Here is a 15,158-nt window from a genome sequence, read left to right on the forward strand (position 1 = left end):
ACAGACCTCGAGCTCGTTTCAATCAACAATTCATTAATTGGAAAAATCAAATACAGGTCGAATACAATAAAAACAAGTTTATAAAAAACTTTGGACAAAATTTTCTATAGAAGTAAAATTTTGGACAAAATTTTCTATAAAAATAAAATTTTGGAAAACATTTTCTTAGAAATAAAATTTTGACAAAATTTTCTACAGACATTTTTTTTACGTATTTTTGAGTATTGTTGACCTATTTTATGATTATGCTGATTATTAATTTTGTTCGGCTTAAGGTCATAGAAACAATCGATTATTGATGCGTTTTAATATTTATTTCCAATATTTCGCTTAGTGCCACTAACCATCTTGTGGGATTTTGTATTTGAGTTCGTGTGCTGCTGTTCGTAGGGTGACTTGCGAAACGAACAGCAGCACACGAACTCAAATACAAAATCCCAAAAGATGGTTAGTGGCACTAACCGAAATATTGGAAATAAATATTAAAACGCATCAATAATCGATTGTTTCTACGACCTCAAGCCGAACAAAATTAATAATCGAAATAAAATTTTGATAACATTTTCTACAGAAATAAAATTTTGATAAAATTTTCTATAGAAATAAAATTTCGGACAAAATTTTCTATAGAAATAAAATTTTGATAAAATTTTCTTTAGAAATAAAATTTTGGACAAAATTTTCTATAGAAATAAAATTTTTAACAAAATTTTCTATAGAAATAAAATTTTGGACAAAATTTTTCTATAAAAATTAAATTTTGACAAAATTTTTTATAGAAATAAAATTTTGACAAAATTTTTTTAGAAATAAAATTTTGACAATATAGTTCTATACAAAATTTTGTCAAAATTTTATTTCTATAGAAAATTTTGTCAAAATTTAATTTTTATAGAAAATTTTGTCCAAAATTGTATTTCTATAGAAAATTTGTTCAAAAATTTTATTTCTAAAGAAAATTTTGTCCAAAATTTTATTTCTAAAGAAAATTTTGTCAAAATTGTATTTCTATAAAAAATGTTGTCCAAAATATTATTTAGAAATAAAATTTTGACAATATAGTTTATAGAAAATTTTGTCAAAATTTAATTTTAATTTTTTTAAATTTTATTTCTATAGAAAAATTTTGTCCAAAATTTTATTTCTAAAGAAAATTTTGTACAAAATTTTATTTCTAAAGAAAATGTTGTCAACAAAATTAATAATCGAAATAAAATTTTGATAACATTTTCTACAGAAATAAAATTTTGATAAAATTTTCTATAGAAATAAAATTTTGGACAAAATTTTCTATAGAAATAAAATTTTGGACAAAATTTTCTACAGATATAAAATTTTGGACAAAATTTTCTATAGAAATAATTTTGTCAAAATTTTATTTCTAAATAAAATTTTGAATAAAATTTTCTATAGAAATAAAATTTTGGACAACATTTTCTATTGAATTAAAATTTCGGACAAAATTGTCTTTAGAAATAAAATTTTTGACAAATTATTCTTTAGAAATAAAATTTTGGACAAAATTTTCTATAGAAATAAAATTTTGGACACAATTTTTTTCTATAGAAATAACATTTTGGAAAAAACTTTCTATAGAAATAAAATTTTAACAAAATTTTCTATAGAAATAAAATTTAAGACAAAATTATCTATAGAAATAAAATTTTGGACAAAATTTTCTATAGAAATACAATTTTCTATAGAAATAAAATTTTGAAATAAATTTTCTATAGAAATAAAATTGTGGACAAAATTTTCTATAGAAAAAAATGTTGACAAAATTTCCAGGGAAATAAAGTTTTGGAAAATAGTCTATAGAAATAAAATTTTGGACAAAATTTTCTATAGAAATACAATTTTGACAAAATTTTTTATAGAAATAAAATTTTGACAAAATTTAAAATTAATGTTTGGTTATATTTTTCAATTCACTTTATGTTACACTATTATCTATCGGTACAAGCAAAATGAAAACCAATACCAATTTAACCTAAAATATACCAACCAACTTAAACCCATTGCTATAATTTCTAAACATATATGGAATAACATAGTAAAGCCGAATTGATTTGAAAAAAAAAAAAATATGAAGGTCCAATAGTTGATAAACAATCGATGTATGTGAAATACCAATTTAAATCTTCAAACAAACACAAAATGATAAATATCTTACTAACAAACTCAAACATCATCCGAAAATATTTCATTCATTTAATCACTTAGAATTGATGTGTTTTTTGGTATTAGAGGCTTGTTGGATATAACAATTTTGTGGTCTTACGTTTGCGCAGGCGCACACTGAGCCTACGTTAATTATGTACAACATTTCACATTTATTGGTGAATCTATTTAAGAGTTAAACACATTTGTGATTATTTCAATGGAATGTCTTCTCGGCAGGACATATTTTTTTACAGTAGACTATTTTGTGAGTTTGATTTTAAAGCCCGTAGTTTTAAAAGAAGAAATCTAATTAGTCATAGAAAAGTGAAAAATGAACGCTATATATTTTTTTGGTTCAACATTTGAATGTAACAATTGTTATCAATGCTTGAAGAGAATACATTTATCATTAGTATTCAATTGATTTGATCTTGATAACATTATTCATTAATAGACAAACATTAGATATATTTGCGGGTGGTAATGTGGAATTCATTGGTTATAATTGCAGAGAAAAATGGTGTAACATTTTCTGGGCAAAATTATAGAGAAAAGTACTATCAATGTATTTCACAATCAAATCAATTTCAAATTTACAATACCTTTTTTTTGTTTAATTAGGTGAGAATTGTGAACTAAAAATAAATTGAGATTCATAAAAAGAAATTTCACTTACCGTCCATCGAAATGTGAATGGCAATACTATGGCACCTCGGGCAGGATCACTTAATACAAAACTTGAACCACCTAATATCCCCGTTGTATTCTGGCCAAATGAACATCCCGTCGATATACTAGGAATTCCCTGGTCAGCAGCTGAATATTCCTTAAGGCACAAACGAAATGCTGTTGAACAAGGCGGACAACCTGAAGGAGAAAGTGAAGAATTGTTATATTCGTATTCAAAATAAACGGGAATATATTCATCGAGTTGGAAGGAGTTTGAAATAAAAAATTAAAACATTTTATAATTTTAACTTACCTGTTGTTTTTGTACTTCTTATTTCTAAAGGAACTCCACAACAATAACCCGATAATAGATGGTTGTTGGTATTTGAAATTTCTAATATTTCTAATTCAAAATTACCAATGGCGGATATCTGCAAAAAAAAAACACACACACACACAGAAATAATGATAAATAATCAATAATATTAAAAATGTTTAGTAGATATATGGAACTAAAGAGTATTATATTATTAAAATAAAGAAACAATAATTTTCTAACAAGAATATTAAAAGAATATAACGATTTCCATAGCTAATATAAATAAAAATAATAATTTGCGTAATAATTGGATTCCCACAGTAATACATAATTTCCTTTTAAAGCAATTAAATGTAAATTTATTTAATTAAGAGTTGTATCAAATTCATATATAATTTGTTTTTTTAATTCTACTCATGTTAATTTTATCTTTTATACAAAAACTTAAACTTAACGTAAAAATTCTAAATATAATAATTATAGTTTTCAAAAAATCATAAATCGCTCAAAATTCATATCAAAAAGTCAAAATAGACATTAATCTTCACTGTCTCAGTAGAATGTCCATAAAAGTTCAAACAATGTTGTGCCATAAGATTCTATAAAAAGAAGCGAATGAGTTTTTGTTTTATTCGCAATCAAGAGAGAAAAAAAATTAGAAGGCGCTTAGTCTGAACCAGTTTCACTCCCATTTTGTTTCCAGCTTTATTGCAAGCCATATGGATGGTCTTAAGAGATTGATAGCTGCAGTTGTCTGCCTATAAAGGGGGTACTAAACATACATTGTCTCTGCCAATACATTTTAATGTCTGTTAATTTTTACGACAATCCTTTTTGATTCATTCATCTGCTGTCTGGCTATGATAATAAATCATATTCAATGTTTAGTTTTTTTTTTTTTTTTAGAATTGTGAAATGTGTTTTTTTCTGTTTCTTAAAGCAGGAATATATTTTAATATAGAAACTAGTGTTGCCGTCAGCCAATAAGGTATGCTGAATTATGTGAGTTGTTACAGAATACAAGTGACATTCATTCAAGATGCTATAGAAGATGGGGAAGTACAGTATAAAGGGATAAGACTAATATTAGGTAGTTGCAGATTTTATCTTAAAAATCTATAAAACAATTCTACATATAGCTGATGGCCTTAGCAGTCAATGCTTCATTCTCTATTTATCATACATTTACTGTATGATTATAAAAAATACAATAAATACAATAAATACATAAAAAAATTCTATATATTTTTCAGTTTAGTTTTTAATTTCTATTAGGCTATTTTCGATAGAAAAAAATTTTAAAAATTTTCTATAGAAAAAAAAATTTTGACAAAATTTTCTATAGAAATAAAATTTTGACAAAATTTTCTATAGAAATAAAATTTTGACAAAATTTTCTATAGAAATAAAATTTTGACAAAATTTTCTACAGAAATAATATTTTGACAAAATTTTCTATAAAAATAAATTCGTAACAAAATTTGTTATAGAAAAAAAATTAACTACATTTTCTATAAAATACAATTTTGATAAAGTATTTCCAATAGAAATAAAATTTTGGCAAAATTTTCTGTAGAAATAAAATATTGACAAAATTTTCTATAGAAATAAAATTTGAAAAAATTTCCTATTGAAATAAAATTTTGACAAATTTTTCTACAGAAATAAAATTTTGACAAAATTTGTTATAGAAATAAAATTTTGACAAAAATATCTATAGAAATAAAATTTTAAGAAAATTTTCTATAGAAACAAAATTTTAAGAAAATTTTCTATATAAATAAAATTTTGACAAAATTTTACCAGATTTTTTACAGAAATAACATTTTGAAAAAAATTTTCTACAACAATGAAATTTTGGCAAAATTTTTTTTAGAAATAAAATTTGGAAAAATTTTTCTATAGAAAAAAATTTTGGCAAAATTTTCTATAGAAATAAAATTTTGACAAAATTTTCTATAGAAATAAAATTTTGGCAAAATTTTCTATTGAAATAAAATTTGACAAAAATTTCTATTGAAATAAAATTTGGCAAAAATTTCTATAGAAATAAAATTTGGCAAAAATTTCTATAGAAATAAAGTTTTGACAAATTTTTCTATAGAAATGAAATGTTGACAAAATTCTCATAGAAATAAAATTTTGGCAAAATTTTCTACCGATATAAAATTTTTACAAAATTTTCCATAGAATAAAATTTTGGCAAAATTTTCTGCAGATATAAAATGTTGACAAAATTTTCTATAGAAATAAAATTTTAACAAAACTTTCCATAGAAATAAAATTTTTAAAAAATTTTATATAGAAATAAAATTTGACAAAATTTTCTGTTAAAATAAAATTTTGGCAAGATTTTCTATGGAATAAATTTTTGACAAAATTTTCTATAGAAATAAAATTGTGACAAAATTTTCTATAGAAATAAAATTTTGACAAAATTTTCTACAGAAATAAAATTTGACAAAATTTTATATAGAAATAAAGTTTTGACAAAATTTTCTATTGACATAAAATTTTGACAAAATATTCTATTGAAATAAAATTTGACAAAATTTTCTATTGGAATAAAATTTTGGCAAAATTTTCTATAGAAATAAAGTTTTGACAAAATTTTATATAGAAATAAAGTTTTGACAAAATTTTCTATTGAAATAAAATGTTGGCAAAATTTTCTATAGAAATAAAGCTTTGACAAAATTTTCTATTGAAATAAAATTTTGACAAAATTTTCTACAGATATAAAATTTTGACAAAATTTTCTATAGAATTAAAATTTTGGAAAGATTTTCTATAGAAATAAAATTTTGGCAAGATTTTCTATATAAATAAAATTGTGGTAAAATCTGAACAGATTTTCTATAGAAATAAAATTAAAAAAAAATCTATAGAAATAAAATTTTGACAAAATTTTCTATACAAATAAAAATTTTGACAAAATTTTTCTATAGAAATAAAATTTTGACAAAATTTTCTATAGAAATAAAATTTGACAAAATTTTCTATTGGAATAAAATTTTGGCAAAATTTTCTATAGAAATAAAGTTTTGACAAAATTTTATATAGAAGTAAAGTTTTGACAAAATTTTCTATTGAAATAAAATTTTGGCAAAATTTTCTATAGAAATAAAGCTTTGACAAAATTTTCTACAGATATAAAATTTTGACAAAATTTTCTATAGAAATAAAATTTTGGCAAGATTTTCTATAGAAATAAAATTTTGGCAAGATTTTCTATATAAATAAAATTGTGGTAAAATTTGAACAGATTTTCTATAGAAATAAAATTAAAAAAAAATTCTAATAAATAAAATTTTGGCAAACTTTTCTATAGAAAGAACATTTTCTATAAAATTTTTACAAAATTTGACCCGATTTTCTATAGAAATAAAATTTTGACAAAATTTTCTATAGACATAAAATTTGACAAAATTTTCTATAGACATAAAATTTGACAAAATTTTCTATACAAATAAAAATTTTGACAAAATTTTTCTATAGAAATAAAATTTGACAAAATAAGATTTTAAGAAAATTTTCTATAGAAAAAAATTTAAGAAGATTTTCTATAGAAAAAAAATTAAGAAAGTTTTCTATAGAAATAACATTTTGATAAGATTTGACAAAATTTTCTATACAAATAAAAATTTTGACAAAATTTTCTATAGAAATAAAATGTTGACAAAAATTTCGTGTGGTACGAAAGACATGCTTGCTATTTTGAACTCCATTTTTTTCCTTTCATACTACGAAATGGTCCTTAAAAAATGAACAAAAAATATTCTTGAATTTGTGGGAAACTATTTTTGTGAAATCGGAGTGATATCTGCGTTTGTAATGCAGTTTAGTAAAATTTTCTAAAATTAACTAAAATTTTCCTTACTGGTGGGTTCACAGTTTTTTTAGTGTACTGACAGTGATTCACTGAAAAACATGAAGGTCATTTCTCCCTTCCATCTTGAAGTTCTAATGAATTATAATTTGAATATCCCCCAATGAAGAATAAACATTAAGAAATAATATTTAAAATTCAAGATTCAACATTTCCATAGTCTTATTCTAAACATTATAGTATAGTTTTGTTCATTAATCATCAACTCTTTAAATCATTTGTATTTTGATAGATTTTGCTACTCAATTGATTTTCGATGATTATGTATACAAAATCTAAATTTATGAATGTGAACTTCTATGATGAATTGAACCAACCAAAATATTCCCACAGTAGACTAAAATTTTAAAGCGAAAAAAGAACCATAAAATCATTGATTCATAAACATCATTTACCGCCTCTATTCTCACATCTTAGTATTATTCATTAGTAACTCATCGGCTCTATAGAGTCTCAAAACAAAGACTTTCTTTTAATGAAATCATAAAAATGGCTAAATCTTTTTTCTTTAAAGCTTAAGCAAATTATAAATCTATGCTTTTTTTTCAATGGTAAGAAACAAGAAAATAAAATTTGTATGAATGCCAGGTGAATAGAGCATGTTAGAAGAGTTTAGGCTATGTTATATTAAACGGTAGCCTGCAGAGTTTTAATTAAAAAAATTGATTTTGGTTTCCTTGCGCCCCATCATACAGTTTAATTAGAAAAAATGGTTAAAGATAAAGAACAATTGAATAAAATAAAAAAGTGATAATCATCTGAAAGGGGAATTTATATGGGAATTATAAGGTCTTTTGGAAATATTAAAAATTTGGTAGGCTACATATTATAAAAAAAAATCAAGCAAGAATATCTCTTAAATACATAGAATAATGGTTCTTCATAAAATTTGGGAAAATGTTAAGAAAGTTTTTCCACGAAAGTTTTCAAGGGAGAGGGTGGTCTAGAAAGGTAATTAACATTACCGTCTGGTGAAATTCCATAATGTAGTACATTTTTGTAAATAGCTTAAATCTAAATTTATTTTTCAGCACCATATTTTATTTCCCAAAAATTTTGTCAAAATTTTATTTCTATAGAAAATTTTGCCATTTTTTTATTTCTATAGAATATTTTGTCAAAATTTTATTTCTATAGACAATTTTGTAAAAATTTTATTTCTGTAAAAAATTTTGTCAAAATTTTAATTCTATATAGAAGTTCACCACTGTGGTATCACAATGGACTGAATAGTCTAAGTGAGCCTGATACATCGGGCTGCCACATAACCTAACCTAACCTAATTCTATAGAAAATTTTGTCAAAATTTTATTTCTATAGAAAATTTTGTCAAAATTTTATTTCTATAGAAAATTTTGTCAAAATTTTATTTCTATTGAAAATTTTGTCAAAATTTTATTTCTATTGAAAATTTTGTCAAAATTTTATTTCTATAGAAAATTTTGTAAAAAATTTATTTCTACAGAAAATTTTGTAAAAATTTTATTTCTATAGAGAATTTTGTCAAATTTTTATTTCTATACAAAATATTGTCAATATTTTATTTCTATAGAAAATTTTGTAAAATTTTTATTTCTATAGAAAATATTGTCAATATTTTATTTCTATAGAAAATTTTGTCAAAATTTTATTTCTATAGAAAATTTTGTCGCAATTTTATTTCTATAGAAAATTTTGTCAAAATTTTATTTCTATAGGAAATTTTATCAAAATTGTATTTCTTTAGAAAATTTTGTCAAAATTGTATTTTATAGAAAATTTTGTCAAAATTTTATTTCCCTAGAAAATTTTGTCAAAATATTATTTCTACAAAAAATTTTGTCAAAAATTGTTTTTTTCTCTAGAAAATTTTGTCAACATATTATTTCTACAAAAAATTTTGTCAAAATATTATTTCTACAAAAAAATTTGTCAAATTTTTTTTTCTATAGAAAATTTTTTCAACATTTTATTTCTATACAAATATTTTGCCAAACTTTTATTTCTATAGACAATTTTTTCAAAATTTTATTTGTATAGAAGATTTTGTCAAAATTTTATTTCATTCGTTTTGTTTTGTTATTGTTGGTTTTGTTCTTTAATCATTGTTGTTGTTTTTGATTTCAGCTTAATATCAAAATAAACCCAGCCAACTGCACTCAAATCAATGATTTGACGGTGGCAAAGGAAAAGTGATATATTTGTACGAATTTATTTCAGCATAAGCCGGCTATCATGTAAAACCTTTTGTCGGAAAGTTTAAGTGTGGTTCATTGTTGGGTTTAATGAACTGCCTGAATTTATTCTGATAATTGGTTGATAGTTTTGCTGCAAGTAAAGGATGCTGATGAGGAATATGGTAATTCCGAAACGTGCGTCCATCCAACCATATTGCAGTCTATAGGGCTTTGCCCAAATAAATTTGAAAAACATTATTTTCCTCTGTTGGTTAATCTACACTTGTGGTTTTAAGCTGAAATAAAAAACAGCAAACAAAATTTTATTTCTATAGAAAATTTTGTAAAAATTTTATTTCGGTAGAAAATTTTGTCAACATTTTATTACTATAGAAAATTTTGTCAAAATTTTACTTCTATTGAAAATAATGTATCAAAATTGTATTTTGAAAATTTTGTTAAAATATATTTCAATAGAAAATTTTGTCAAAATTTAATTTCTATAGAAAATTTTGTCAACATTTTATTTCTATAGAAAATTTGTCAATTTGGAATATTTTGCAATATCTTCATAAACAATTCTACCAATCTACCAAACAGTAAAGAATCTATCAGTTTTTGTAGAATTCTACCAAGTGTGCCAACCGTGTGTAGTATTTGCACACACCCGAGTGAACTTTGGGCAGTCCTGCATGAAAATTTTGCCTGAAATATTAATGGACATTCCGAAGGAGGCTTCCTTAGACAAATCCGTCTATAGTGATAACACATGTGGTGGCCTTCTCTCATATCAATGCGTATTGCTGTTATTGCACCATGGTGGCTCCATACTCAGCGAAAGTGGTCCAAAAAGGCAATTGCTTTCCGATTGGCCGGAAAGGGGATAGCCACCGTTTTCATGTTGTGATTGTCAAACTTGTGGCCTAATTTAACCCCGAAGTCAGGAAAAACGTCCTCACCTGACCCAGAAAAGAATGCTTTCTCATAATGAAACCACATCAGCATACACTTCGTACCTCATCTTGGTCAAATTGGATTAGGAACTGCTGCCATATCTACTTATTTAAGCCGTCAGCACTTCCATACTTTCATCAGTGGCAGGTACCCAACGGTGGGAGCCTTCGCGAATATGTATTTTTCAAGTTGGAGCATCTCATTATTTAGGTTCTAAACATAAAAAAAATCAATGGCACCTGACCTCCCTTAGGATACCTCCAAAAATATATAGTTTTAAGATGTGTCGAGTTAGGAGAAGACTAATTCAGCTCTTCTCCAATATATTTGTCCCATTTAGGTACATATCGGGACCACGGTAGCAGTCACTGTTCTACATAGCAAGAACTCATTTTATACACATTTGGCGTATATGGATAATTCTCCATTTTTCGATAAAAATCTAAAAAGTTGTTTTCGAAATATCGACGATATTTTCTAGTGCTTGATGTCTTCGCTAAGTTGTTTCACATCACATATCTTATTATTCCAATTCCCCATGACATAGGCACTGAAATCATATATAGTACCGTTGAGTAGACTAAAATATATTTCAGGGCATTCTTTCTATAAAATTCTTTCTATTATTGTGAAACTATCTATCTAGCATCGGTATTTCTTGAGCTTTTTTCTCTCTTTTCAAACTTTAGTTCAAAAAATCATAGAAATGACATATCTTTTGTTTCGATCTGGCAAAAACCATATCATCACTCTGGAAAAAGAAAAACACAAAAGCATCGTCATCACTTCACAAACATTGTCATCAGCATCATCGGCCATTCAGCATTACATTCATAGTATATGGGGAGGAATATTTAACATCAATTTTGATATTGGACTATGACGATGACAACAACAATTGCCACTACTACATTCAATGGATTGAGGGCTACCTTAGATTGAAGCACAATGTTATTGTGTAGAGTCATGCCACATAATCGCCTTTAGGGGTCTGTCTTACCTAGTATGCAATGTAGGTACATATGACGACGATTGATCAATGCCATTTGATGTTTGTGGTTAATGTGTAGATGGGTTTCTGCGTTCCATTGATGTTGCTGTGTTCCATGTCCATTCTTTTTGATCTCCTTCTTGTTGGTTATTTCTTTACATCGTCTTCGTTATCTTTCATCTTTTATTTCTGTTGTTTTTTTTTGTTTTGGTTTATTACACTATTTACATTATGGTGTTTATTGTTGATCTTATTTTTATTTTGTATTTTTTTTTTCGGTTTGTTAATATGAATATGCATGTGCATGTGGAACAATCATTGTAGGAATCATGATCGTCATCATTATGAGTATTGAAGCTTTAGCATTATGAGTTTTGTAAATGGTATGTATGGCTTTAGAGATCCCCACCTGTGATTGGAATCAGTGTGTTTCTGCATCCTCGTCATCATCATCACGGGCTTATGTTTAATATACATTTTAATACTTTTTAGTCTTAAGATAGTTAAGATCTTATGAATTTATATTAGAAACTTCTTCAGTGTATTTGAACTTAAGAAACAAGAATTTTAATTTTTATACTTTCTCTTCAGCTTTCATTCCACATATCCTAGTGCATGATGTTCTGGTGAAGAACATTGGGGAAACTCCAAAATATTGTGCCCATAATTTGAACATATAATTATTGTAACTTCAAATTCGACTAATTAACTATTAATTGTCAAGTTTTAAAGATGTGATCTATAAAATTCTATTGTTCAAAGTTTAAAAAGTCCACCTTCATAAACTCGCAAATGTACTGAAAAAAAGAATACTCAGTTTCAAAGACTTTATCTTTAGACTAAAGATTTGAATGCAAAGGACAAAAAACGTGTACTGAAGACGATTTTTTGAATTTCTTCGAAAATTTCAAACTTTTGTACATTTTTTTGTTAAAAAATTTTTATTTTTGCAATAAACAAAAAAATAATTTTTGATCCAAAAGCACAGTGCGTTTCGTTTATATCAAGCCCTGTTCTTTTCTGACTTTTGACATTTTGAAGTTTCATAGTAAAAATTTAATATGTAATGTCGAACATTTTTTTTTTGGAATATTCCGAACATTTTTGGAATGTATGCAAGGCGGGCATGCCCCAACCTTTGTCACTAAAAATAGGCAAGAGGTTTTGGACGTCACCTTGGCCTCGCAAGAACAGAATGAAATGATATCCGATTGGCAGGTTTTAAGTGAACATAGCTTCTCAGATCATCGCTACATCATTGTCAAATTTGATGTTCATACCACCAAGACCATATTTCCGCCAAATGTTAGGAAAGCTGATTGGAATAGGTATAGGGAATCGTTCAATATGACGATACCGGAAATATTAGAGACAACTATGAGCACTGTGCAAGATATCGAACACGCAGTGAAGCGGATCACTAAGACCTTCAACATCTCACTGAAAGCTGCATGCCTTTGGGGGCATCCAAGGGGGGAAAATCGACCACCATGGTCTACGGGTTTAAGTAATATGAGGAAATCCTGCAGGAAGCTCAAAGCAAAGTCCACCAGAGCTCCTAAGAATTGGGACGCTTACAAGAAGAATCTGAGAGGATACAAGCGAGAACTGAGAAAGGCTCAGCATAACTCTTGGAATGATCACTGCAGGAGTATTGAGAATACGTCCGAGGCTTCTAGACTACGGAAGGTACTAGCATCCACGAACTCCGCTCCAGGTTTCATTAAAACATCAGAGGGCAATTGAACAACATCCAGTGAGGAGACGCTGGAGGTATTATTGGACACACGTTTTCCTGGAAATCAGACAGTACATGTTCTGACGGTGCCACAGGGTCTTAGCGGTCGTTTCCTATCGAGGAAATTGTATCGGAATCTAGAATAAAATGGGCGTTAAATAGCTTTGGGCCATTGAAATCCCCCCCGACCTGATGGAATTACTCCGGCCAAGTTAAAAGCAGTGACTGACAGAATCATCCCTTTGTTATCGGCGATATATATAGGATGTATCAACTTAGCATATATCCCAGGAAAGTGGAGGGAAGAAAAAGTCTAAAATAAAATGGGCGTTAAATAGCTTTGGGCCCGACCTGAGGGAATTACTCCGGCGAAGGTACAAGCAGTGACTGACAGAATCATCCCTTGGTTGTCGGCGATATATATAGAATGTATCAACTTAACATATATCCCAAGAAAGTGGAGGGAAACAAAAGTCGTTTTCAAACTTAAAGTGGGCAAGGCCTCTCACTCGAGTGCGAAGGATTTCCGACCAATCAGCTTCTCCTCATTCCTACTTAAGACTCTGGAGAGGATGATAGATATTTATCTTAGAACTAGCGTCGATTCAAGTTTGCTCTCGAAACGACAGCATGCAGGTGTGTACGTGACACGAAATTGTCGAAAATTTTCGTGATTCGTGCGTGAGTCGTGAGTCACGTTCATGACAACAACGTGAGTGTGCGTGAGCGTGACTAACAAACCAAAACGTCGTGCGTGAGCGTGAGTCACGAAAATAATATCTTCGTGAGTGTGCGTGATTAACGAATTACAATCACGAAAATATTCCTGCTCACCAACATAAAACGCTTAAGAGTTAAATTCATTTACAATTTTAGTGACACCTGGGATGTTAAGAGTTTAATAACACTCACGATTTTAATAATGTTCATGTTTTCATACATTTCAGTTAGGTAAATTAATCATAAAATTATTCGTGAGTCACGATATTTTTCGTGAGTCATGGTATTTTTCGTGAGTCACGACGTTTTCGTGCGTGAGTACAAATTTTCTTTTCGTGAGTGTGCGTGAGTCCTACCAAAAAATATCGTGCGTAAGTATGATTTTTCAGTCGTGAGTCTGCGTGAGCGTTAGTAAACTATTACTCACCTGCACACCTCTACTCGAAGGGCAGGTCTACTGAGACCGCATTACATGAACTAGTCGGCTTTATTGAAAACTCACTCTCTGTCAAAGAATACACAATCTTGGCGTTTCTAGACATCGAAGGGGTGTTCAATAACATCCATCCTATCTCGATATTAAATGGACTGACAACTCGGAATGTTGATCCAGGTATACTTAGGCTGTTAGACGAACATCTAACGAAGAGACGTATTTCAGCCACACTAGGACAAGCAAACATAAGAAGGTATGTGAACAGAGGCACTCCCCAAGGAAGAGTTTTATCACCTCTTCTTTGGAATGTTGCTATAAACAACCCTCTGGTTTCCCTAGAAAAAGAAAGGATAAAAGTGGTGGCATACGCAGATGATGTGGCGCTAGCAGTCAGGGAAAAATTCCCATCCACAATCAGAAATATTATACAGAGAGCCCTCCGGATGACTGAGAAATGGGCGAAAGATAATGGTCTTGGGGTAAATCCTGCAAAGACAGAACTAGTCATATACTGCAAAGATCGCAAAACTCCAACGGTTAGACCCATTTTCTTATGGGGGTATTGAAATTCCCTTTGGTGAGTGTGCAAAATACCTTGGTGTGCAAAATACCTTGGGAATGCATCTTCTGGAAGTGCTTTTATAGTTGTGCCTTTGGAAGAACTTCCAAATTATTTTTTGCTGGGAATGTAAATATGTCCTTAATATTTTGTAAGTTGCGCATAATCTTTCATATTAAGTCAATATTTGTTCAGTGTACAATAACTGGTAGTTGAGGAAAGGATTGTGATATAAGATAGTCAGAATGTTGGTCTCAACGAAAATCGAAAGTCCATGTTTTTTTTTTTGAATAAATAGATAAAAGAGTTGCTTAACCATGCACTGAAAAAAATATTGTCGTGGGGTCAAAGATTTCATGTCTTTAAAATACGAATGCAAAATTTGCTTAGCATAGAAGACACATTTCTCTAATATAAAGTTTTTTTCCTTGTCCAAAAGTCGATAAACTTTTCAATGAAGTCGTATTGTCCTTATAATTAAGTGATTTCACTTAAAAATGGGTATCATAACATGAAAGAAAAAATATTTGGACTAAGGTCAACTTGACTTTAATAATTCAGAAA

General features: G+C 27.6%; 1 protein-coding gene across 2 annotated transcripts in view; it reads right to left on the minus strand.

Moving 5' to 3' along the window:
* The window catches only part of LOC142221208 (protein serrate-like), a 100,249-nt gene that overhangs the window by 66,869 nt on the left and 18,222 nt on the right, over positions 1–15,158 (minus strand). For both annotated transcript variants that reach the window (XM_075290836.1, XM_075290825.1), the window contains exons 3-4: positions 3,146–3,263; positions 2,840–3,030 (exon numbers count right to left, since the gene is read on the minus strand). In XM_075290836.1, the coding sequence (XP_075146951.1) occupies positions 2,840–3,030; positions 3,146–3,263 (309 nt within the window). The remainder of the gene's footprint in view (positions 1–2,839; positions 3,031–3,145; positions 3,264–15,158) is intronic.

The sequence above is a fragment of the Haematobia irritans genome, chromosome 1 (assembly GCF_050003625.1).
Source record: "Haematobia irritans isolate KBUSLIRL chromosome 1, ASM5000362v1, whole genome shotgun sequence".
NCBI lineage: Eukaryota > Metazoa > Arthropoda > Insecta > Diptera > Muscidae > Haematobia > Haematobia irritans.